This window comes from Fusarium keratoplasticum, chromosome 2, assembly GCF_025433545.1.
Source record: "Fusarium keratoplasticum isolate Fu6.1 chromosome 2, whole genome shotgun sequence".
Classification (NCBI taxonomy): Eukaryota; Fungi; Ascomycota; class Sordariomycetes; order Hypocreales; family Nectriaceae; genus Fusarium; species Fusarium keratoplasticum.
Genome location: NC_070530.1, coordinates 4,352,832 through 4,379,645, shown reverse-complemented (window position 1 = coordinate 4,379,645; position 26,814 = coordinate 4,352,832). Strand labels below are relative to the sequence as shown.

At 44.8% G+C, this 26,814-nt stretch overlaps 4 protein-coding genes across 4 annotated transcripts; 3 read left to right on the top strand and 1 right to left on the bottom strand.

The window, feature by feature from the left end:
* Positions 1-8,376: 8,376 nt before the first annotated feature.
* NCS57_00325700 (uncharacterized protein) lies at positions 8,377-9,316 on the top strand (the record flags this gene model as incomplete). Its single annotated transcript, XM_053053266.1, has 2 exons — positions 8,377-8,548; positions 8,610-9,316. 2 exons carry the CDS (start codon positions 8,377-8,379, stop codon positions 9,314-9,316), a joined length of 879 nt encoding a protein of 292 aa, XP_052918512.1.
* Positions 9,317-9,873: 557 nt separating this feature from the next.
* On the bottom strand, positions 9,874-10,937 carry NCS57_00325600 (uncharacterized protein; the record flags this gene model as incomplete). The annotated part of the gene is made up of 3 exons (XM_053053265.1): positions 9,874-10,343; positions 10,441-10,536; positions 10,715-10,937. 3 exons carry the CDS (start codon positions 10,935-10,937, stop codon positions 9,874-9,876), a joined length of 789 nt encoding a protein of 262 aa, XP_052918511.1.
* A 708-nt stretch (positions 10,938-11,645) lies between these two features.
* Positions 11,646-14,071, top strand: NCS57_00325500 (Fn3-like domain-containing protein; the record flags this gene model as incomplete). The annotated part of the gene is made up of 2 exons (XM_053053264.1): positions 11,646-12,070; positions 12,127-14,071. 2 exons carry the CDS (start codon positions 11,646-11,648, stop codon positions 14,069-14,071), a joined length of 2,370 nt encoding a protein of 789 aa, XP_052918510.1.
* A 1,101-nt stretch (positions 14,072-15,172) lies between these two features.
* NCS57_00325400 (JmjC domain-containing protein) lies at positions 15,173-18,351 on the top strand (the record flags this gene model as incomplete). The annotated part of the gene is made up of 4 exons (XM_053053263.1): positions 15,173-15,215; positions 15,469-17,831; positions 17,879-18,250; positions 18,304-18,351. The coding sequence occupies 4 exons, from the start codon at positions 15,173-15,175 to the stop codon at positions 18,349-18,351; spliced, it is 2,826 nt and encodes a 941-aa protein (XP_052918509.1).
* Positions 18,352-26,814: the final 8,463 nt, after the last annotated feature.

Below are 26,814 nucleotides of genomic sequence, written 5' to 3'. Positions count from 1 at the left end.
GAGTGCACCGGACAAGTGAGTGCACCAAAAATCTTAACCTTTAAAATAGGAATCACCAGAAAAACACAACAAGTCACCTAATTAATTAAAATTAATCGCTGCACTCTTCTTCAGATATTTCCATAACTATCTGACATGTTCTTACATTATGTCCTGTCTTTCCGCATCCTCCACAGCGCCTTTCCCTCGGTCTCGCTGACCCTCCTTGACCACCACCTCTCGACGATTCGCCCTCTACCTGCCCATCTACACTAATCTGATCAATTGCTCTCCTTGCTTCCCCTACTGTCATCACTCCTCCTTTTTGTAATCGGGTCCTTTTTGCCCTCCGGCGTCGACTTAGTAGGTCATTTGCCTGTCGAAGGTCGCGGTTCTCTGCCCTCAATAAGGCATTCTCATGCATCATTGCCTTTGTTCCCTTAGAAAGAGACTTTAATGCCTCCAGAATTGACTCTGGAGAGCTACTTTTATGCCTTCTGATTCGTCTATCGAGGTATTCAGACTGAGATTCGGCCTCAAGGACGGTCTTTGGCGTCTTTGAAACCCAAGTAGTAGAGGGGCCGGTCTCCTCCTCGACCGGCGTCGGGGTCCGTAGCTGCACATCAAGCTTCGAAATCACGCTTTCCGCGTCAAGTGGAACAAGCCCGGCCCCTCTAAAAGCCGCCTTGATGTCTTTCTCCGTCATAGTGGCCCGGAATGCGGCGTAAAAGGCGGGAAAGAACTCGGTCTTGGAAACGTGGGTTATCGAGCATCGGATCAGATGCTCGATTTCTCGACCATATGCCTTCTTGAGTAGGCTAAAGTACCCGACATCAAGGGGCTGAAGCAGGTGAGACGAATGAGGCGGCATACAGAGTGTAACAATCTTGTTTGCCTGGCAATATTTCTCAAACTCGAGAGAATGGTGACTTTCGTGACCATCGAGGATCAGAAGACGATAGCGACCAACTGATCGCGTCTTTGTGCACCGATCAAAGTGCTTCAGCCACTCAAGCCCCTAGCTCATTATCGGTCCAGCCATTGGGAGACGTTGCAATAGCCCAGTCGTCCGGGAGGTTGCTGTCTCGGTACCAGTTGGCGAGGTGATATTGGCCCGCACCTATGATGAACGGCGGGATCGCTCGGCCTTCCGCATTGATCGCCTGGATGACAGTAATCCATTCCCTGTTTCTAGGCTGCACTGATTTCGGTTTTTCACGTCTTTCGGAGCCCGTGACGACCATTCCGCTTGCAATGACGCCCATTAGAAAGCCAACCTCATCAAAGTTGTAGATATCGGCAAGGTTGATACCATATTTGGCGATTGTGTTCTCCACGAGCTTGAACCACTTTCGAATCTCGGCTGGATCTTCGCATTTGGCCCTCTGGTAGTCGTATCTACGAAAAAAACGCGTCTTGAGTTCATCGTGTCGCTTGACGAAGTTAGAAGCCCAGCGCTTGCCGACGGGTGGCGCGTCGCGGTCAGCGAGCAGTCGGTTGGCCATTTCTTCTACACCACGTAGTCGCGGGGGAAACCCTCGCGAATCTAGGTCGAGAATGAACTGAACTATGATCTGTTCCTCTAGATCGGATAATTTGCGTGATTTGGGAGTAGTATCGCGCTGAGACTAAATGCCATTGTGCCGACGACGCAAGGCATAATAGTCAACCTGATAGAGTCTTGCAGTAGGTCGCAGCTTTAATTTTGGGTTATTTTGAAGGGCGTGAAGTGCAAGAAGCAATCTAGCTTCTTTATTTGATTGAGGCATGTTTGGTTGTTGAGAATTAATTGATCAAATGGAAGTGATGTAGGTTGAGGGATTTTTGGTGCACTCACTTGTCCGGTGCACTCGCTTATCATGTACGTTATTATAACTTAAAAATAAAGTTTATTAATAAAAAATAACCTAGCTTTAATAAACTCTACTTACTTAATAAAATATAATTATTAATATTAAAGAAATATATTATAAATATATTATAAAAAAAATATATTAAGAAAAATAAATTATTTATTAAATACCTTATTATATTTATTTTAAAAAAAAAATAATAAACTTTAATTTTATATTAACTTTAAAATACTTAATATTATTATTATTAAAGATTAAATATTATTATCTCTTATTAATAAATTAAAAGATTAACTTTTTAAAATAAAATATTTTATTATATTTAACCTTAAAAGAACTTATAACTTTATTTAAATTAAAAAAAAAAATAAATAAAAAACTACTTTTTATATTAAGTATAAATTATTTAAGTATCTTATTATGCCTTTTAGACTTATTAATATACTTATTATATTTTAATAAATAATTAATAATATACTATAAAAATATCTAAATATATTTATTATATATTACCTAAATAATATCCTTATTTTCATTAAAATAAAAAAAAAATATATAAAATATATCTATAAAGTATTATAAATACTATAAGATATTAAGTTACTAATAAAACCTAAGAAAAATAAATTTTATACCTTAGAAGTAAAATTCCTTAGATATATTATCTTATATAATAAGATATATATAAACCTTAAAAAAGTCTTAGTAATTAAAGAGTAAAAAGAATTAGCTAATATTAAGGAAATATAAGCCTTCCTTAGATTTATTAATTATTATTATAAATTCCTTAAGGCTTTTAAAAAAATAATTATATTATTAATAAAACTCATAAAAAAAAATAAACCCTTTATAATAGAAATAATAGCTAAGTAAGCCTTTAAATAAATTAAGAAACTTATCCTAAGTAAATTAATACTTAAGATATTTAATTTAACCTAATAAATTAAACTTAAAATAAATACCTTAGACTTCGCCCTAGGCGCCTAAATTAAATAATAAGATAATAAAAGACTCTTATACTTAATTATATTTTACTTTTATAAATTATATAAAATAAAACTTAATTACCTTATTTATAATAAAGAATTTCTTATAATTATTAATACCTTTAAGGAATTTTAATATTACTTCTTTAAAAGTAAATATTAAATTAAGGTATATATTAATTATAAAAATATTACTTACTTTATAAAAACCTAAGAACTTAATAAATAATAATTATATTATATTAAATATTTTTTAGAGTTTAATTATATTATTATTTATATTAAGGGATTAAAAAATAATAGAGCTAATACTATTAATAGATAACTTAACTTAGATATTAAAAAAGCTAAGATAAAAGGATAACTATTATATTATATACTTAAGGGATACCTTAAATAAAGCACCCTTATATAGATATAATAATTAACCTTATTATCTAAGTACCTCGCGCTTATTAAAAAATATAAATAATAAATTATAGATTTTATTAACTATATATAAGGATATTAACTAAGAAAGAATAAACTATAAACCTATAAAGAGAAACTTTTAATCCCTAATAAAGCATTTTAAATTATCTTTAATTATTATTATTATTAAATTATATAATATAATAATATAAATAAAATAACCTAAGCTATATAATAATATTATAATAACTATAAACTCTTATACTAGGTATAAAAAAGCATATTCTATTATAAGCAATGCTATAAAGTAATTAAATAAATAGCGAAAAAATAAACCTATATCTTAGAAAAAGAATATAAGGAAAGGGTAGTTATTATATTTTATAATAATAACTATAAGAACCTAGAGAAACTAGCTATATATATTAATAAATACATTAAAAGTAATTTCTTAGAGAAATATTATAAATAAACTAAAAATTATAATATTTACTAATATATCTAAAAATGCTAAAAGAACCTTAAAATAACTTATATAGTAAAATAAAATAATTTATTACTTAAATAAATCTAGTAATATAATTAATAACTCTTAGATAATAAATAAATAAGTAAATAATAAGTCTTAAATAAATTATAAAATAACTTAATATATAAAATATATAATTATTTATTATATAAATATTAAGAAATTAATAAAACCTTAAAATAAATTAAGATAATATTTATTTTTCTTAATATAAAGAAAATTATTTTAATAATTATTAATTAATATAACTTTTATATAAAGATTAAGATATAATATTATAAACCTTATAAGAAATTATAATTACTCCTAGTTATAAAATACCTATAAGATTTAATTATTATAAACTTTATTATAAAATTACCCTTATTAAAAAAACTAGCTATTAAAAACTTTTATAAGAATATTTTTATTATTATAAATAAACTTATAAAATTTTTTTATTTTATATCTTATAAAGAATTAATAACTATAAAAGAATTTATATATTTTTTTTATTTTTATATTATTAAGATATATAATATATTACTTAAAATTATTATAAATTAAGGATTATTATTTATTTTAAAATTCTAATAAAGCCTTATAAGATATTTAAGAATTAATTATAAATTCTTTATAATATATTATAAGGAGATAAATAAATAAATTAAATATATAAATTAAATACTAAAATAATACCTTTAATATTATATTAACTATAAATAAACTAATTAAATTAAAAAGCTATTAGCTACCTAACTAGCTTATAATATAACTATAAATAAAAATATAAAAATTATATTAACTTATATTAACTTTAAATTTACTCTTAATAACGTACATGTATAGCTTGCGTGACAAACAAGCATGCGTGACAAAAATCCCTCAACCTACATCATCTCTATTTGATCAATTGATTCTTAACCACCCAGCATGTCACAGTCTAATGATGAGGCTAGAGTCCTTCTTGCCCTTCGGGCCCTTCAAAATAACCCAAAACTAAAGCTCCGACGCGCTGCAGAGATATATAATGTTGGTCGTATGAAGCTATGGCGCCGGCAGCAAGGCATTCAATCCCGACTTGATTGGATCCCTAAATCACGCAAGCTCTCAGACCTAGAGGAAGAGATCCTTATTCACTTCATTCTCGACCTAGATTCGCGAGGATTTCCCCCCCGGCTTCGTGGTGTCAAAGAAATGGCTGATCAATTGCTTGCCGACCGCGATGCGCCACCCGTTGGCACGCGTTGGGCTCATAACTTCGTCAAGCGACACCCAGAGCTTAAGACGCGTTTTTTTCAGAAATACGACTACCAGAGAGCCAAGTGCGAAGATCCAACCATTATCCGCGATTGGTTTCGGCTTGTGGCGAATACAATCGCGAAGTATGGCATCCGATCAGATGATATCTATAACTTTGACGAGACTGGCTTCCTTATGGGCATGATTGCAAGCGGAATGGTCGTCACGGGCTCAGAAAGGCGTTCAAAGCCAAAATCAGTGCAGCCTGGAAACCGGGAATGGATTACGGTCATCCAAGCGATCAATGCAGATGGTCAATCAATCCCGCCGTTTATCATCGGTGCAGGCCAATCTCACCTCGCCAATTGGTACCGAGAAAGCAACCTCCCGGGCGATTGGGCTATTGCGACGACCCAAAATGGCTGGACCGATAACGAGACTGGTCTCGAGTGGCTAAAGCATTTTGACCGGCATACAGCTAAGCGATCAAATAGTCGCTATCGTCTCTTGATCCTCGATGGCCACGAAAGTCACCACTCCATCGAATTTGAGAGATATTGCGATGAGAAGAAGATTATCCGGCTTTGTATGCCACCTCATTCGTCTCACCTACTTCAGCCCCTTGACGTTGTGTGCTTCAGCGTGCTTAAGAAGGCTTATGGTCAAGAAATAGAGCATTTGATCAGATGCTCTATAACACATGTTTCGAAGACTGAGTTCTTCCCCGCCTTTTACGCTGCATTTCAGACCACTATGACGGAAAATAATATCAAGGCATCCTTCAAAGGGGCTGGGCTTGTTCCTCTTGACCCAGAAAGTGTGGTCTCGAAGCTTGATGTGCAGCTACGGACGCCAACGCCGGTTGAGGAGGAGGCCAGCCCCTCGACCCCTTGGGCCTCAAGGACCCCAAAGACTGTGCTTGAGGCCCAATCTCAATCTGAATACCTTGAGAGACGGATTAGAAGGCACCAAAGCAGCTCTCCAGAGTCAATTCTTGAAGCATTAAAGTCTCTTGCGAAGGGAACAAAGGCAGTTATGCATGAGATGGCTCTCGTGAGGGCAGAGGTCCAAGACCTTCGACAGGCAAATGAGACACTAAGCCGGCGCCGGAGGGCAAAAAGGACCCGGCTACAGAAAAGAGGGGTTATGACAGTAGAAGAAGGAAGGGAAGCAATTAATCAGATGGATATTGATGCGCAGGCAGTGGCCGAATCGTCGCGGAGTGGTGGTCAAGGGAGGTCGGCGCGACCGGGTGTTCGGCGTTGTGGTGTCTGTGGCAAGCCCGGCCATAATGCAAGGACTTGTCAGGTAGTGATTGAGACGTCTGGGGAGGAATATAGTGAGTAATTTTAATTAATTAAATAATTTGTGGTATTTTTATTATGATTCTAGTCTTAGAGGTTAGAATTTTTGTCACGCATGCTTGTTTGTCACGCAAGCTATACATGTACGTTACCTATTAATAAATATAAGATATTATTATAAATCTAAAAATAATTCTTATTAATAATTAATTATAAAATTTATATAAAAAAATAAAAATAAAACTTAAATTTATTAAAAATAAAATAATAAATTATATAAATTAAAAAAAAATTAAGGGATTAATCTTTTTAGAGAGAGATATAATTTATCTTATAATAAAAAATATTAAAATAAAATAATAAAATAAAAAACTTAATTATAAATATATTAAATTATATAAAATTAAATAAAAATTTTTAAAATATAATTATAAATTAAATTTATTACTTAAGATTAAGCTTTATTTAATTTTTTATATTTTATTATTTAAATTAATATAAAATATAATTTAAGTTAAAATTAATAAAAAACTAGAAATAAAAATAAATAAATTAAAAGAATATATTATAGAAATTATCCTTAATATAAATAAAATTAATAATAAAATAATATATTTTATTAAATAAAAAAATTACCTAGACTTTAAAAATATATAAAAACCCCTAAAATACCTTATTAATATATAATACCTCTTAAAGAATTTCTATTAATAATACTAAGATTAAATAAAGGTAATATATTAAGGAAATTATTACTTAACCTAAGGGATACCTAATTAACCTTATTAAGGATATAATTTACCTAAAGGTTATAAATTATTATACCCTTATAGGTATCTAATATAAATAATAAGTTATTTTTTTACTTTACTTCTTAAAGACCCTAATAGGTTACCTTAAAATACCTCGCTTTTATGCTACTTTAAGTCTTATAAATATATAATAAATAATTAGCCGCTATAACTAGATAAAACTAAAGCTTTATTATCTCCTTATAAAGAATAAAAAGGGTATTATTAGTCTTACTCTTATCTTACTTTAATTTTTTTTCTTATTTTATTAAGGAAATTATTATTATAATTAGCTATAGAAATATAAAGAAGAGAGAAAACTAAGAATATATAAGAAGTAGCTATATAGGTATTATTATAAGATTTCTTATTATAAATATACTTACTATAATATAATAAATCTATAAATATTAGGTATTATTTACTTAAATAAAAATAATATATATAAGGTATATTAGCCTCTTTATTTAAAAATTCTATAGAAGAAATAAAGATATATAACTCACGGGTTTTTTAAGAAACCTATTTAAATATATAATTAGCTATTATAGCATTAAGAATAATAAAAGGGTTAAGATTAAAATATATTAATAAAGCAATAAATAACTAAGATATATAGGTCTTAAGAATAAGGCCTAATAAAGGGGAGATATCATATTATAACCTCCATAGTTATATCACGTGGTCTTTATAAAACCCTAGGCCCCGCGGACCTATTAGATATAAACTAATACTTTGCTAGAATAATATCAGCCTAAGATTAACGCGATCTAGGAATAATATTAGCCTAGCCTATGATTAGTCTAGCACTAAACATATAAATATATAAAATATACTCCTTAGTACTTTCTTTTATAATAGCTACCTTAGCTATTAATATAACTTAGTTATACTTAATACCTTAAGCATATTACTAGACGTGACTTATACGCCTTATTTAAGATAACGCTAATAACCCCCTGCCAATATAAACCCAGCACGACCGGTTTATCCCTTGGGAAAAGATACGATCGTCACACTTGGGGGGTGCGCGGACTTCCGGGGTCAGACGTTAGTTAGTACCCAGTCATGGCTGTGTGTCTGGCCAGTACCGAGTAGCTTCAACGCCCCATCCTTCCTACCGTTGCCATGGGCAAGAAGTTGTTATATGCTTTAAGTCACCGCCTTTCTATTGTCTGTTTTGTTGGCCCAGCCTATTTATCTGATCAGTGGTTTGCTCTTTCAGAGCCACCGTGCTTCGCAAGTCACTCAACGCAACATCAACGCCCATTCAGGATATCGCAACCACTCCCTTCGAAAGCAATGGCCGAGCTCAAACCTTACAGAGGAGATTACTATCTCTGGCTTTACATCCCTTCTACGCCTGCCGCAGCTTTGTTCACTGCTCTCTTCTCCCTGGGAACGGCCTACATATTATGGCGCATGTTTAAGAGTCGCACCTGGTTCTGCACCGCCTTTGTTATTGGGGGTCTTTGTATGTTGACCTTTGCTGCTCAAGCTATTCCTATCAACTTGCTAACTTGACGCTTGTCCAGTGGAAATTGTTGGTTACGTCGCGAGGGCCGTGGCCAAGAACAAGACCGAACAACTCATGCCCTACGTCATTCAAAGCACCTTCATTCTTGTCGCCCCCGCCCTATTTGCCGCCACCATCTACATGATATTGGGACGCCTCATCCGAGCCCTCGACGCTACGGCCCTGTCCATCGTCCCTGTCAAGTGGCTTACAAAGATCTTTGTTTGCGGCGATATAGCCTCCTTCGCTGTCCAGGCCACGGGGGCTGGTGTCATGGTCACAGCCGACTCGATGAAAACGGGCGAGAATATCATCCTGGGCGGCTTGTTTATCCAGATTGTCATATTTGGCCTGTTTGCTGTCACGGCAGCCATATTCCATATTCGAGCCGTACGATGCCGCCCCCACAGTTACATTGATTGGGAAAAGACCATGATCATGCTTTATATCGTCAGCGCTTTGATTATGGTGCGATCAATCTTTCGCGTCGTCGAGTATATCATGGGCCATGACGGATACCCGCTTAAGAACGAGTGGACTCTCTACGTCTTTGACGCCGCGCTGATGTTTGGTGTCGTTGTTATGTTGGGATGGAGATATCCCTCTGACCTACGTCCTGAAAAGACTCAGGATCTGGACGTTGCACTCGAGTCGGCAAGGACACCGCCCCAGGATTCGCCGCATTCTGATAAGCATGTTTCTCGAGGAAGATCCGGCAAGGCTTAGGATAGATCGATAAGATCCTAGATTACATAGAACACGTCTGTTGCTCGCGGTATAGAGAAATGTCGTTTTGCAACTCAATGACACTATTTGACCTGGTCTATAAATGTCAAGTGTACAAAGCTACTTAATTAACCCGATTACGAACGTTCTCTTGTAAGCCTTGGTTTGTCTGGGTACATAACCTTGTTGTTAACCTTGCCGACTTCTCTAGATGAGAACATTAATACGTATAGGAAATGACACAGTTGTAAACATACGTAGACAACGCGGTACGAAACCACCACCGCGCGTTAAGTTTGTTCAGCCTCGGACTGTATTACATGGGTTAAAACCCTAGTGGGCAGACTATTTGTTACGAGGGGCTTTCAATCAATGCGGTCTTCAAGTAGCACATAAGTTTAACCATCTGGTTAATATCCCCGTTTCTGCCTGTAAACCATTCTAGTATTCTATAGTACCTAGCTACCAATTTCCTGTTATACAAATGTCCCCCCCGTTCCTCTTCCATCTATTAGCCAAATTTGAGAAATAGTGCGCTATCAAACCTAGCAAGCCAATTAATCCATCCTCCTATAGCTGGTCTGTCCAACCATGGGGAAGCTGTCAGAGCTTTCTTCCAAATGAGCGCCCCTATCTAAAACCTTGTGGCCCTGAAGCACATCGCTGAGATGATAGAATGTGAAAATGACTGCTACGATCAACATAAGCAACGCATCCAGAACATAGGCGTAGACTTCCTTCTTCATAAGGCTTCCATTGTTCCCTTGAGCGTACTCGGCCATGCGAAAGACGGACCGCACCATGATCAGTACGCTACTGAAGTAGAGAACACCTAGAAATCTTTTCCAAGGCCTAGTGGTGGTCTTGGATTGGAGCGTCGGGTGCATTGCGATTCGGATGTGGAAAACAGCTGTCACCAGCATGAAGCCGCTAAAGAAGGCAACTTGAATGCCGAGGCCAATAAGAATAACGGCGTTTCCGAGGTCCTGAGTCGACTTGGACTTGGAACCGGCGAGTAAACCGCCTCCTGCAGGGGCCCCAGTCAGCTTGTGTTTCTAGTAGTTGGATAAATGATCTGATGTGGAATGTGGTATCAAAAAGCCCTGGCGGATTGGTAGACGTACCTCCTGCTTGACCAAAGATGGACAGGATATCGCCCAGCAGAAAGAGTTTTGTCAACCACTTGACGCGGATAAGGGAGTAGTCCTCGCCCTCCAGCACTTGGATAAGACGGCCCAGCACCATATATATAGAGCCTGCGAAGAAAGCCGGACCAAGAAGGATCAAATGCTTTGGATGATGTATGGCATAAGCGTCCAGTCGGGAGTTTGTCTGGCTGAGTAGGCTCGCGCGGCGTATCCTGCCGTTTCAACTGCTCAGGGGTTGGAATCAGTAAACGGTAGAGAGGCAGATTGTCAAGAGGGAGGGAGGGAGACGTACACAGACAGCCTACCAGAAACGGAATGAAAGACCATGTCCTCGACCTGACCAAGAGTTGCAAGTGACGAATCGACATGGCACCAAACAGGACAGCGAACAGGACTGCGCCAGCGAAGGAAGGGTCGTAGTGGTACAGTTTGAACCCTCCATCGCTCGACTCAGAATCGGTATCTCTGGACATGCTGCGTGATGCCGTGCAGGGCGGTTGGGAGTGTAGAGGGGAATGCTGATGGTCTGAAGAAAGATCAGGAAGAATCGTGTAGGAAGGCCGGTGCTTAAAGCTTCGAGCTGGCTCAACACCTGTAGACAGATATTGATAGTAAACGAAGTTTGACGTTTTAAAAATAACAAAGGTGGAAACTTTCCCGTTAGTTGGCAATCTTGACATCTGAGTTAATGCAGGGGCACGGAGACAGGCAGGATCTGTGTCAAGAGTCTCTGAAGAAACAGTGCCTGTAGCGGCTGAGCCAAGAATTTGATATGAAACCAATGCATCCACAATCCGATACGAAGCAATACGAATGCCCTCGTACTTGATCGGTTCGAGGTTTCAACTTAGACAACCTCAATTCCTCAGCACTGACTCGTATTCTGTACGAACCCCCGGTAACATCCACTTGGCGCACCACTAGCCATATATTTCCGCAACCGGTGTAGCCTAGGACATCCACCTGACGGCCGCCCTTCGGGCAATTATCCTCGTCCTCATCGGGTGCTAGACACGCAAGCCTCACAGCCCCACGTTTAGACCTTTGCCAAGGCTACCAGAAAGGCGGAAATCCGATCTCAAGAGAGAAATAGCTAGTTCTCTGGGTTGACTATAATAGGTACGCGATCGTGACAAAGGAATTAGACATGAGTGCCATTCGACTCAGTTTCACATCTCTCAATGCATCTTCTCAAAATCTTCGATTATTCCACGCTCCTGGCGGTGGCCAGCTTGGCCCATCCAGCCTTGGGAGCTACTTCATCTTCCAAGGCAGCCCCTCCCGAACCCGAAGCCTGGGACAAAGCATTGAGCAAGGCCCGCAGTTTTATTTCTAAACTCACCACTGATGAGAAGATTGGACTTGTAACGGGAGGTTACACTCAGCCGTCTTTGCCCTGTGTTGGCGCTGTTGGGGGTATTGAACGGTTGGAGTTCGATGGACTTTGCTTCTCCGATGGCCCGGCTGGCTACTCCCGATCGGATGGCGTCAGCGTGTTTGCGTCTGGAATCACAGTTGCTGCAACCTGGGATAGGGATCTCATGTACAAGCGTGGCGTCACCCTCGGTGAAGAGTTTAGGGCGAAGGGCGCACACGTCCATCTTGGGTATGTCGAATACTGCTGTTGCTGTGACACTCTGCTAACTGCTACGTCTTCAAAAGGCTTTCCTCAGGACCTCTGGGACGCCACGCCCTTGGCGGACGTAACTGGGAGAGCTTCAGGCCCGACCCCTATCTGGCGGGCGTTGCAATGAGCTCTTCAGTGCTGGGCATTCAGTCCGTCGGCGTTCAAGCATGTTCCAAGCACTTCATAGGCAACGAGCAGGAAACACAACGAACCTCAAGCACTCAAGGCGAGGATACAATCGACGCCGTTTCTTCCAACATTGACGATCGCACCCTTCATGAGCTCTACCTTTGGCCCTTTGCCGATGCCGTCAAGGCTGGGACGGCAAGCATCATGTGCTCTTACAACCGGGTCAACGGCAACTATTCTTGTGCCAATTCTAAGCTGATGGCTATTCTCAAAGAAGAGCTCGCGTTCCCCGGTTACGTCGTGTCAGACTGGTACGCGACACATGGAACAGCCAGCCACGCCAATGCCGGCCTCGATATGGAGATGCCAGGAAACGTCAGTGTCGTGGCTGGCCCTTCTTACTTCGGCGACTTGCTCCTGAGCGCCGTTAAGGATGGTCAAGTACCAGAATCTCGCCTTGACGACATGGCCGAGCGAGTCCTGACCCCATACTTCCTACTGGGCCAAGACAACAACTACCCTACCGTGGATCCCGCCAGTGGAGCTTCCTTCTCTATGTATCAGTACGGACACAAATCTCAACTTCTCCTCAACTATGCACAAGTCCCAGCTCGCGATGTTCGTGGCAACCACGCCAAGCTGATTCGGAAACTTGGTGCCGCTGGGACAGTCTTGTTGAAGAACGTGAACGGCACCCTCCCTTTGACGAACCAAAAGGAAATCGGCGTATTTGGAAACGATGCTTCCTACCCAACAACTGGGTCCGTGTACCTTGATTACGGCCAGAACCCTGAAGGTTTCGAGATGGGAACAGTCGACATTGGCGGCGGTTCAGGTACTGTCAGACATACGAATCTGGTCACGCCACTGGACGCAGTTAGAAAGCACGTCGAGAAGATGAACGGTCGCGTCCAAGTCCTCCTGGACAACGATGAGCTTGTAGATGAACGTTTCAGAACCATCTATCCCGTACCGGATGTTTGCCTTCTTTTCTTGAAGGCGTACGCGTCGGAAGGCCAAGACAGACGGTCCATTGATCTTGCATGGAACGCGAACAAAGCTGTGGAAAACACGGCGGCAGTTTGTCCCAACACTGTGGTTGTCGTGCATGGGCCTGGAGTGGTCACGATGCCCTGGGCGGATAACGAGAACGTCACAGCCATCCTATCGGCGCATTACCCCGGCGAGGGAACGGGAAACTCAATCGTCGATGTTCTCTGGGGCCTTGCTGAGCCGTCTGGCCGTCTTCCTTACACGGCCCCAAAGAAACTTGCCGACTATGGGAAACCTATCGTCAACCTCAGTCAACCAGTGACGGACCCTAATGCCTGGCAATCAGACTTTGACGAGGGACAGTTGATTGACTACCGACATTTCGACGCGAACGACATTGACCCTCTCTTTGAATTTGGGTTCGGCCTTTCCTACACCCAGTTCAATATGTCGAGCCGTCTCACTGTCAAAGCCAACTCCGGACTTAGCTCTCATGCCGACAAGTCCAAGGGAGTCGCTCCTGGTGGCTTAAAGGCCCTTTGGACGCCTGTGGCTAAGGTGACCGTTGAGATCACCAATGTGGGAGACTCGGCGGGCACTGCTGTGCCTCAGCTTTATGTCTCCTTGCCCACGAGCAAGACTCCGAAGGGCAACCCGGTGAGGTCGCTCAGGGGCTTTGAAAAGGTTTATCTCAAACCCGGTAAGACTCAAAAGGTAACATTTGAATTAAAGAGGAGAGACTTGAGTTTCTGGGACGAGGAAGGGAAGCAATGGGTGATCCCAGAGGGCACTTTTACCTTTGCAGCTGGCTTTAGTTCTAGGGACCTCAGGGCTAAAGCCGAGACCTCTGTCTTCTGATGGGAGCGCGTTAGCAAGCCTACAGCGCATCCAACACCGCTCAGCATTTTTTTCCTCCGCCATTCAGCTGGCTATGTTGAGCAGTCATAACAAAGCCTTTCCGCGTGTTGGGCTGTTTGATTTCCACTGTACCCCCCCATGGCTTATTCCATGGTTGTGGTCTATTATTGTTTAAACACCTTTTCCATTTTCAGATACTTAGATAGATTTCAACGTGAGGAACCATTCTCGGCAGATCTCTAAAACTGACACATTGATGCGAATGGAAGATGCAACGAACCGACCCCCCAACCCGAAAACAAGCGCATTCAGACCCTATTGGCCCAACATAGAAGACATGAAGTGTTAGAAAACCAGCCATTACCGTACAGCAAGCTGTGAAACTAAACCATGTTGCATTTGCGTGCCCGCTTTCTCCTGAAGTTTCTATAGGTTGCTCCTCCGGCGGGGCAGTTTCCCCCCCAACTCAGTCCCCGATAGTTGGAAAGGGGTTAAACATGAGCGCCATTCGACTCAATATCATACCTCCAAATGCATCTCCTCAGAGTCTTCGATTCTGCTAGGCTCCTGAAAGTGGTCAGTCACCTTGGCCCCTTCAGCCTGGGGAGCCACTTCGTCAACTAGGGCAGCCCTTCCCGGGGCCGAATCCTAGGACGAAGCATTGAGCAAGGCCCGGACCACTGCTGAGAATTGACTATGGGGTAAAATCACTTGAACAATTATTTCTATGAAATCCAAAATAGAAACTTCTACTAACTAAGCTAGCCTTATTGATATATGTACTTGTATTTGGTGGTGCTTACTCGGGCCAAATAGTCTCCTTATTCTCCTGTATCCACGCCACGGCGGCAAGGGCTTGCTGGGGAGACAACATCCTAGTCGATGTGGCTGAAGCTCGCTGCGTTCAAGAGAGCAAACCATTGGACCAGCACCAAGGGGCCCAGCAAGAGACCAGAATCAGGCTGAGAATTCTCTACTCAGAAAATTTTCTCGTGACGCATCTTCTCCTCTTTTCATTTGTTGCTTAATCTCGCAATTGGAATCAAACCATCACGCAAATCCATCTCGGATTTCCTCGTCCCGCGGTGCCGCATCTGCAACATGGCTCACAAGGGAACAGGCATGCCCATGTCTCAAGACGCTAGTAAGTCTAAGGTGGCCTGTCATAACTCTAGCTTCTCCTGCTGCGGCCCCTCCGCTGACGTACCCATCCTTCGCTCCAGCGCTGAACCTAGTAGACCGGCTCGACCCGGGAGCCAATCGATCTCGTTCTGTTCCTGCGTGTAAGTTCCCAGTGGCAGCTTGAACAAGTGACTTTCAGCTACTTCCTTCGCTTGCGATCTGCGGGAGCGGCGCCACCCCCTTGTCTGGACTACATAACTAATCCAATTGTGTAGCACATGCGCCTCAACTTCCGTCCCCCTTCGCCGATTCGTTCTCGGCCGATGCTCATCATCTGACTGGGCGCCCCCGGTCCGCAAGCTCTCAATTGACCCCCGATGTAGCGACTAGCTGGGGCCCATCACCGACAATTTCCACGCTTTGCCCACTACCTTCGAATCCATCATCCACCGATCCCGAACCGCCGTTCTCGCGCTCGATTAAGAGGCCGAGCCACGAGCCGAACGACTCGACTGATTATAATTCTGAGGTTCAAGACCATCTAGAGGGTGTTACCGATGGTGAAAGGGAGACGAACGCACGACTGACCAGTCGCTACGTTGACCCCGAGGATCATCCAGCCTACGAGGAACTCCAAACGAGGATACACCAATCACACAATGATCAAGATCGCTGGGCCGCATGCATGAGATTTCACGAACGATACAAAATTCTCAAAGAACCTTTAGGCAAGCTGGGTGAAGAGATCGAGGAAAGGAAACGACAGTTGGAGGAGGCTGAAGCCAGTCGTGGCGATAAAGAATCCAACCTTGACGCCCTTGTCTTGCTCGGGACATCCTTCATGCAGCTAGAATGCCAGCGCTTTAGCCAGGTCCAGCAATCTTACAATGAGGTCAGACACAAACGACCAAGAAACTCCGACTACCCCGAGCAGCGCGATTTGCAGGTCTCAGGCCAAGAATGGAGCGACTTTTTTGACAATCACACCAAAGCTTCTCGGGATCTGCAAAAGTGCGAGAAGGTACTTGGTTATGTTGGTAAAAGATGGGGGGACGATAAAATTCGTTACTACGGCTGGGCGACCAAGACTTGGGCAACGTGTCGGGTGCTTCAAAGCGCTGCGAAGGCTGTCCCGACGTGGGAAGAAGCTGGTATTAAGCTGAATAAGCTGAGAAACTACCGCGACCGAAGTATGGGGACTCCAATTACACATGGAAAGAGGTCCATCTCTTGGAAAGACTTGGACAACTTGCGCTTGTGGAAAGGGTATGGCGAATTTGAGATGCCTTCTCCACCCGTCAGGAAGAAGAGAGGGGAGGATTCTGGGGAGGATAGGATACTCCGTTACGCGAGGCTGGCAACGGGTGAGTTCAATGGCGAGCGCCTCGGCTTTGACAAGTTTGGCATCTTGGTCTTGAAGGATAGTAAATTTGACGAGGGTCCGATAACCCTTTCTGCACCACCATGGGGAATGGCGAAAAGCGCAGAGGTTGGCCAAGAAGCTGAAGAACAGATGGGTGACACGGAGTCATTACTCGGCGATCAAGATGAGGGCTGCAGGAATGATGTTCAGGATAAGGCAACCCCAATCACCTCAATTCGAGGTTCAGCCCGCTTGGCGGCACGTCAGCCACCATTCTACACCAACCAGTGTGCCCCTTTGAAGAAGCCTGTATCTCACCGGACGAGATTGAGGCCAGACACAGACAACCACGTGGTTGGCGACGAGGAATACGGTCTGGCCCTGCCGGCGCACGAAAACCGTCGCCGACGGCCCAAGAGCTCAATGGCCGACGCGATCACCCAAACTGACCGAATGCCAGGGGAGGAGCTCAACCTGGAAAAGGCGAGAGACCTGAGCAGCTCATCACAGGGTGCTGAGCTGGACAGATATTGTACCGACTTCCAGGACAGTGAAGAGTTCAAGAGACGGGCCGTTGAAGAACTCAACGAAGTAGGCGACAAATCGTGTTGGGGGGCCGAGAGCAGCAGATCCTGCAGCCATTACCTTTTCCGCAGCTGTTGTCCAGCCATTGCACTCGGCCATGGCCAAGTGGATGCCCATTTCAGCACGTTGGATGAGGCAAAAGAATTGGTCGACAGAATGACTCCAGATGTGCCCATCTTCACGCGGTGCAGCAACGCGGGTGCATGGAAGCCCAACCTACGCCCCATCGTGGATTATCTCACTCAGATGAAGACGGTTCCGACGAAGAAACGTTATGTTCAAAAGTATTCTCTTGATATGAAAGGAGAGTCTTTCACAAAGGTTACTCAATGGGCCCTTACCAGTCACTTTGTGAGGGAAGATTGTGGTGCTAATGGCCTCGATCTGTGGAATGCTTTGGAGTTGGAGAACCACCTTGAACAACGCCACGTGCCAGAGTTTTTGACGAACAGCAACTGTAATCTCCTTGTTGACATTGGGGAACGCGCAAAAGAGAAGACAAGGGTCAAGAAAGGGAGAAAGGGAAAAAAGGTAGAGGAGCTGCCAGAGAAAGATCCTCTGCATTTTGCCTTGATTGCCGACGGCGGGATGAATACCTACCCTCACACTGATAGCCATGGGTACTCAACCTTTCTCACTGTCCAAGAGGGTGAGCTAATTTTTGGCTGGCTCTCGCGCCCTGATGATGATGTAGAGTATCCCTTCCTTCGATGCTGAGATCTGCTGACATCTCCTAGACTTGGAATGGATGGGCCCGCAACCCCCGGTATTATGAAGGGGGAAGATGGTGTTTTGTTGTTATGAAACCTGGAGACTGTGTATACCTTCCGTCTGGCACACCACACTACGTTGTTCGAAGGAAGGGAACCCAGACCTTCATCTTGGGTGGTCACGTCCTTCAGTGGTCCAACCTGCATGGTTGGGCCTCATTATTGCGCAGACAGATTGACAATCCAACAACTACGAATGAACATATGGCATCGGAAACGGTGAGGAGGTATGTTGAAGTCGCAGGTGGCTTGGTCGCAGAAGCCATGAAGTCTGGGGACGATCGGCTCGAGTATCTCGGGGGAATTGAGGCGGCGAAACAGACGCGCCAGGTGCTTAAGGTACTGCCATCGAGGTGCCTATGCGCATTGGAGTTAGCTAATGGTTGTGATAGGATCTCCAAGAGATGATCGAGAACAAGAAGACACAGACAGAAACATGAGAACATTGACGGAAATTGAGGGAGGGTAGGAATTGGAATTGGAACACGGCTGTGAAAGCGGTGAAGAAAAACCTGCAAGAGGCCACAGAAATCACGGCTCAGGGCCTCAATGGGATGAAATCAGTAATCGGCGAGCAACATGGGCGTTGGTAGTTCGAGAGGGGGGTTGAAAGTGAGCTTTAGCATTTTAAATTAAGGCGGCACACCAAGACACTACATGACACCATATCTCGTAGACGCGCCCGATTGATGACAAGGGTGGGATCACAGAAATCACGTCTGAATTTTCTTTTATCACCAGTGTGTAGAAGGAGTTCCATTGGCTGTTGCTGATTGGGTGCCTCATGTTATTGTCCAGGCACTAAGATACAAGGCAACAGCCATCACACTCGTGATGAGGCCTCAATCTCACCCCGAAGACATGAAAAAATTTACGATCATAGAGCCGCGTTGTTTTGTTATGGAGTATAAATAAAGAGTGTTGTGTACTATGGGTTTTGCTTGTTTGATAGAGCTAGGACACTCGGTCCTAGCAGTCAGCCAGCCTCCAAACCGCTTCAATTCATACCGACATCATGGCCATCAAACGCTTCTTATTCTCCTTTCACGTAACCCCGACTTCGGCAACAACAAACAGAGACACGGTCCCTGCCCTACCCGCTCCAGCCCAGCCTCCCCAAAACAGCCAATCGTGCTGCCCTTCTAACACTGCCACCGGATCTACGGCTGCTGGCGCCAAAAGAAAACGGACATGTCCAGCAAGGATGATCCCTCGTTGTCCCCGGGCCATGCGCCGCTGTAGCACACGCTCCCCAGAACCTGAGTCTGGCGCAAGCTTTGAAGACTCTGATTGCGACTCTGACGAAGAGTCATGCTGCGAGGAAGATTTAAATTCTGAAGGAGACTGCTTTTTCCCTGAGCGGCATCAATTGCAAAAGGTGCGGTTACCGCTATTGCGACTTGCACGTCAAAGGTTCCAAGTATTTACAGACAATGCCTGCTACGTGGCACCGCCAGACCATCAGCCGCCGCCCCGGAAACGCCGCAGGCCTTGCAACTGGGTGCAGGAAACAACCTGTCCTCTCAGCAAACCAGTTGGCGATGCCGACGAGGAAGACACCGACGATGGTTTCTTGGTAGTGTCACCACCAGAGGAATTTGATGAGAAGCCGCTTCATTTCTCCTGTCCGTTTTACAAACGGGATCCCAAGACCTACCGCCGATGTCTACTGCGACACGATCTCCGTACCATTGATAGCGTCATCAAACACCTCCAGCGCCATCATAAGAGACCGCCTTACTGCCCTATGTGTTCTCAAACGTTTGACACTGTAACAAAGTGCGACAGACACATCTTGAAGCGAGCATGCGAGATGAGCGACCTCGTAATGCCAGAGGGTCTCAATTCGGACCAGAGAGTCATGTTGGTGACAAACGACAGGCGCATTCTCAGCAACACTGAACGGTGGAATCGCCTCAATGACGCGGTGTTTCCTGATGCTAAGTGTGTTTCCTCACCGTATTTGGATCAAGGTTGCGGGCGGGAAATATCCATGGCGCGCGACTACTGGAAAGAGTATGGATGGCGCTGCGTGTCTGATGTTCTAGCCAGCCGGGGCAAGCATGGTGAAACCCATGGGGACGATGGAGGGGCCCGATTATCGCTGTTCAAGTTGGCTCTTGAGGACCTCCTGGCCGAGATAATGCAAGGATATGAGACGGATAGAGTCTAAGCAGATCGGCATCTATAGTTGAGTGTTAATAGCATTGTATTTTCACCGAGACAGGCAAAATATGTGGTGATTTAATTGACTGTGTAGTTTAGGCCTAAGAAACGATGCATACAAAATACAAGATAAAGGCAACGCAAAATGAATCAAGATAGTTCATCTGAATCTATCTTCAGTAAGCTTAGATCAGTGGTAAAATTCGGCCGTCGATTATCAATTCTCCTCTGCCTCATCTTGGCCGAAAGTCCACTCGCCCGAGATCATCTCTTCGTCTGACAAAAAGGAGGTGCCATAATTATACGCGTTGCCGTGCAGATTCGTTGGTGTTGCGAAGGAAGATTGCGACAATGAAACGTCTAACGCATTTAGCATGTGTTGCGGGAACTGTGAAGCCATGCTTTGCATCGACAGCCAGCTTTGGGGTGCCTCAGGGCTGAACTGTTCGGCTCTACGCAAATCGGGCGGAATCTGTTGAGGCTGGGCAAAGCTCTGGTCTTGGCTTGGCGGAGGGGTGTCTGGCGGCACTTGCGGGGGCACCATCAAAGGGTTGGCTTCTGGAAGGTCTTGAAGGCGGGCTGTGCGACGCGTAACTTGCTTGGCCTGGCCGAGGAGACGGCCAGGAGGACAAGCGTTGCGGTGGTGCGCAGGTTCTGCTGCCTGCGAAACCTCAGTTGCAGTAGTGTCAATGCCACCGCCTCGTGCTGCCGGCACCAGAGCGTGTGTTAAATCACCGAGAAGCTCATCTGTCAGAGCCTCCAAGTCGCCATGGCCCTGTGCAGCCTTTCGGAGAGCCTTGATGCAAGCTGATCGACCAGTACGGGTGATAATCTCAGCATCACTCTCATAGAAAGGGGAGGGGGTGGGCAAGTCAGGGAACAATCTACGCCATGCCTCTTTCCATTTTTCTTTGTCAGAGTTCTGGCGAATGTACGTGAGATTGTCATAATCTTCTTCCAGAAAAACTCCGGAGTGTGCAATGTTGACTAGCTGGCAATTACCGAGGCGGATGTGTTCATTCTTCAATGTTTCGCTACTGAAGCTGCGACGACATGTGGGACAATGATCTTCTTTGGCCAGATGAGTCCGCTTGAGATGTTGCAACACACGAGTCCAGGTTGTCAGGACGCAGTTTTTACACCGCTTGTGTTTCTCTCGGTTCTGAAGATACAGCGGACAGGCGTATGTCTGGCGCCGTTGTGGCGTTCCGTTAGGCCTCGAGGCGTTATTCCTTCTCGGAGGCCGATTGCTGGTCTTGTGGCGCCGGGTTCTTGGTCGAAGCCTCCTGCTTTCGCTCCCACGCTCAAGGCGTTCGTGTGTGCGACTTGTTGAAGGAAATTCAGAAAAAGACTCGGACATGGAAAAGCTAGATGCGCTCAGAGGTGGTTGGTACGAGTAGTTGATGGGTGCATCAAGCGCGCTGGGGAGACGTGATTCTAGTGTGCCATCACCATTAGTTCAGAGCCCCAACAAGAAGCAACGCTGCAACACCAGCAAGCACTCACCATGGTTTTCGACCATGTTGGCGCTCTCGGTCACATCTCGTTGCCAGTTGGCTTGGTTGGTATCGAGAGAAACACGCTGGAGCTCTAGCTCAACCCCGACGCCTGTGGCTGAGGCCAGCGGCATCAGCCCATGGGAAACGTTTTCAAGGTCGTAGGGGTTGTTTGGATCGTATGTGAGCGCCATGATGAGAAGTAAAAGTCGTCAATAGAGATGAAAGAGGTGAGATTGATCGTTCTTATTGGATTTGCGAGTGGGAGGGAAATACACAAGGAGTAAGGGTAGACGAGGATGCCTCAACTTAAAGCTCATCTGCATCATCCCTAGACTCCATCGGGGTGATTGCAACAAACACATCTGCTTTTTTAACACGACGGAGTCGGAGCAAGAACCGAAACTTAGGGATCGACACAATTGTGGCAGCTATTTTGGCCTGGGTTGTTTTGCTATGGCCCATTGAGAGGCGGGCAAAGAGGTCCATGATGATTTCACAGCGAGACACACTGGATTGTAATTGGTGTAAAGGCGTCGCAAGCGGCTGTGTAGCGGGCGAAAGAAAAACACCCAATCGATTGTTTTCTCATCTCCCTGGCATGGCTCTCTCGATATTGATTCCGTGTGAGACGGCTATCATCACCAAGGCCGTGGGAGGACTTGGGATCCCAAGGCTCCATGAAAAATCTGTTATGGCCATCGAGAGCATTCCAGTTGAGCTTTGGACAACGACGACATTCGAACTCGTGGAAAATTGACTAGCCTTCTGCCTCTTTAGCACAACAGTGTTGTGGATAATTTGGCTGCCTACTAGACATCCGGGATAGCCTGGCGAAATTAGTGCTCCCAGAGGTAACTAAAAGTTACTCCTCTATCACAAGCAGGCAGTTATGAATGTACTCACTCTCTAATTATTGGCCCTCTCCCTCACCGGTCGGAGGACCGACTGACCAATGCCTCGAGATTCAACAGGTTGTTCACCGAGAATCAGAACCCTGCTCCCACCGAGGGGCAAAGGTGCAAAGAAAACACATGGGAGCCACATGGGTGTAAGGTGTAGGTCTGCTGCAAATGACATTTTTTCGTAGTCTGCCTATCAGCCTGGCTTACCAAGACGACGCCTGGGACGGCCCGGACGGGCCCCAACGTTGGCCTCCCAAGCAGGCCATGGTGGTGGCTGAGGTAACAATGCCTCATATCTTTGTTTGTTGAGCGCATTAACCAGTCCCGACCATCACCAGACAGTTTGCGTCTTGCTTTGTGTGTTTCCTTGCCGACTGCGTGTCGTCATGCCAACTACTCCGCCTCGTTATTATAGTTGAAGCCTGGCCCTCGATGGGATAACTGAGCCAGAAGGCCGCTACTCCGCCGCGCCGTTTGGTCCTGTGACCATATTAAAATCGACCCTCTCATAGAGCTCCTACAAAAACTGCCGAAGGTCTTTGCAATTTGATCGGCAGTCGCTTGAAAACACGGCGATTGTGAATAGAACTGCGCTAGTCGAAATCAGCCAGGCTGACATCAAGGCACTCCCGCATAGCCCCCCTTCTCCAGCCTTTTTCCAGTTCAATCAATTGGACACTCATCGACGTCACTATCGATTTTCTTATAAGACTCCCGTCCATCATGGCAACGTTACTTCCGAATGACCCAAGATTCCGTTCCATCACTCACCGTTTCCCATCCCATGACAACCTCATTGCTGCCGCCTTTGAGAATCATGGAGAATGACGCCAAGTCTGCGCCGATGTTCAGTTTTTCACTTCTGAAATTCCGCCAGTTGGTGCAAATCGGGGTGTGGTTAATTACAGTCGAGATGAACAGCCACTGTTGCGTGTGAACAAAACACAATTGCAACAATGTCAACGAAAGCCCGAACCCTAGGCCAGCAGAATGCACAGGGCCAAACCGTCAAGAAATAAAAGAGAAGTAGAATGTCAATATTTTCTGGAACTAATATACGTCAACTCCCCTTTCCTGTAACTGTGTGGTTGAGAACAAGCTTAATGTCAAGGTTGTTGCACTACGCCGCAGATTCAATGCAAGATGGCTGCACCTTCTCAGGAACCAACTGACCAAAGAGCTTCTCGAGCTGAGGTGGAGGTGGTTGAGCAAGCCAATGTGAAAGCGGCAAAATTGAGGTGAGACACCATCTAGATCTGCTGCCGCATCTACCAATAATCTGTTCCTTCATCGCAGATATCCAATGTGGGCCAAAGACCATCGTGGATAATCATCTGATGATGACACAACAAACAGTTCAAGATCACACTGCTGAGTTGAAACACAACCACTCAACCTTCACGACAAGTAAATCTCGAATTGAATCGTCATAGCCTGCAAGCACCCTCCACCATGGCGGACCCGCAGCGACGTAGCTGTGGTGCTGCTGAGGTGTGGGGTCACCATGGCCAATCAATCAATAGGCCTCAACGTCAAGCGTGTTTTGGCTGTCCCGTCCACCCTGCTCTGTCTGCGGATGTTCACACGCTCGCGTAGCAAGAGGTACATGTTGATGCTTCGAGTGGCCAGGGGGCATGGAGCATTGGCATGAGATGACCGTGGAGGGACGATTTCACAAATTGCTTTCAGTCTGATGCCGCTGAACCTACAAAGTCGCTGTTAACGCAGAGTTGACCTCCTGTGTTGAGATGACCGCATCGATACCATATTGCTGGCCAATGGATAAGCCAAAAGAGCGAACAGTTTAGTTGTTGAGTTGACTTTATGTTTGGACTTACGGAAGGGGAATAAACGATGGGCATCTGCATCTCTAGTGAGGGAACCCACCGCCGCGTTCGACTTGCGATGCGCGAGAGAATCATCTTTGATAGAATATGTGAGGCGCATCCCCCCTTTTCCCCGCACGCACGCACTGATCTGCTGACTCTGCATTAAGCTAATGTGTTAACCATGTCCTTGTCTCCATATCACACGTCGAATAATTGACGTCAAGTCCCGCTCTTGCGGTTTCGGGAGGGTCGCCGAGTCTCGGACGTGTTGGCGTCTCACGCTAGGGACGTGGACAGTGACTCCGTACCGTTGGTACCGTTTTCCAGGTAAAGCTGAGGCGCCTCACGCTAGGGATGTGGAGAGTGACTCCGTACCGTTGGTACCGTTGTTCAGGTAAAGCGGAGGCGCCTCTATCAGTTCCATCCATCCTCGGTTTCTCCTCCAGACACCATTCCACACACAACGGTTCTATTAGTGGCCTCATCACCAAGACACAAAAAATAAAAGAAGCTGAACTAATGATGCAGAAGGCCTGAGTCAGTCACCGCGCTACATGCCGCTGATTCCTTCCAGTCACCTCCACGTTTTAAACAAAGGTGTTGCCGTGGCGCTCAATCATATGCAGAGTGAATACTCGACCGGTTGGCCACGCCATCATGGGCCTCACCTTGTACATCCATCTTGGCCAGACCGCTCATGCTTCAAGTCGTGAGTTGGCGAATCATTAATTGAGCCCTTGGACCTCTGTGTTGAGTTCGTCTTTCTTGACTGTGTGGCGTCACATTAAAGTTGAGGCCTCGCAAGATATAGGTTCGTCGCCGGTCAGGGGATCTTCCTGTCGTCGATAATGGCCTCTAATGTCTACATTCTTCCTCTATGCGTCCTGTATCACAGCAGCTATTAGCACGGTTGTGAAATGGCGCCTTACAATCGCTGCTGGCTTTTGGCACCTGTGTCGATAAAGGTAAAAAAAACACAAGGAGAGAAGAGATCCGGCCTCACACAAGACATTTCCTACTTATTTGCGATGCAAGAGCATCAGTTCTTCGAGGTTCTTTCTTCGTTTTGCGGCCATCAGCTTTGTTTCGTCCATTGAACGAATTTCATTACTTTCATAGTCTCTCCATCTTGCTTACCTGGTGTGAGACTGCTTGCCTTGACTAGGCTGATTACAAGTCCAAGCCATCCAGCCCTGTGATAATACGAGGTTGACTATGGAACATCAATACCACCACCTGGAAGATATCTTCCCAGAGGCACACCTGGCACCCTTCGCTTTCCCCGAACAGGCTGACTGGCCATCATCCTTCCCACCTCCGCCTCTCCCACACGCATCCACTACAAGGAACTACTCAACTGCTCCCGGCCGACAAGGCTCTGAAACGAACGCCCCGACGCGCGGCCAGGCCAGCCGTCGCCCCGATCAGGGCCCCTATGTGTGTGGGGAGGAGAAAGCAAATGGGGAAACCTGTGAACAGACTTTCGGTCTTCAAAAAGACTTGAATAGACATCTCAAAACACTTCACGCGGCAAAGGATGCCAAGAGATTTGTCTGCTGCTGCGGCAAGTCAGGCATTCGGTTCGACAATCACCAGCGGCACGTGAAGTCATGCAGGGCTGCCGGCGGGACTTTCATCTGTAAGCAGGGTCATCGACACGTTTCAAAGAAAGAGTATCTACGACACCTCAAAGATGGATGCCGATAGTTGTGAGGTTGGCCGCTGAGCCTCAGAAACCCTAGCAAGTTGAGCTTGTTACAGAGTGCGACAGGATCGTTTATACGGTAGACGGGTCGCGACAGGTTTCGCCTTCTACTGCGGCAAGATGGAGTAATTGATTGGATTTCGGACACTCTTTTATGGTTTCGCAAGATAGGATCCCCATATTTAGTCTCTTCAAAACGATAATATTGTTTTATTTTGCTGTGCAGGCTTGAACCACTCCGATAGGGAACAGACAACTTGATCTACAAAGACATTGCAGCGTCCTCGAAATCCATGTCTTATGAGTGACAAACTTGCTGTTCAACTCTCTCCCTCCACTATAACATGAGCAGCCAATTCGAGTTATCTTTCTCCTAGACTCACCGTCTCCTATCTAATACGGAATGTCATTGCATATGGACCCATCAAGCGCAGGGCTCATTTCTCGCAATTTCGCCTACCCTCTATTACAACTCCACTGTAGTCTCCCACACATCAACAGATATGTAGGTTACTCATGCTCAGTAACTAACTGCAAGCTCCAGGCCCAGACCGCCAACATGTGCAATCCATCTAAGAAGAGCTTGCATGCGCTCGGAAACGTCCTTGGTTTTACATCATTATCATTGCTCCAAAGATCACAATTCCCATGTAGTTACCAATAACCCCCATTGGTCGACCAACCAGTGCTGGCTGGATCCTAATTTCGGGATTATTTATCTTACAGTAGCTGGGTTTCACAACAAAGGACACTTTTTATTTTTTACATATCAACGGCATTGTGTCCCAATGCCAACATAATC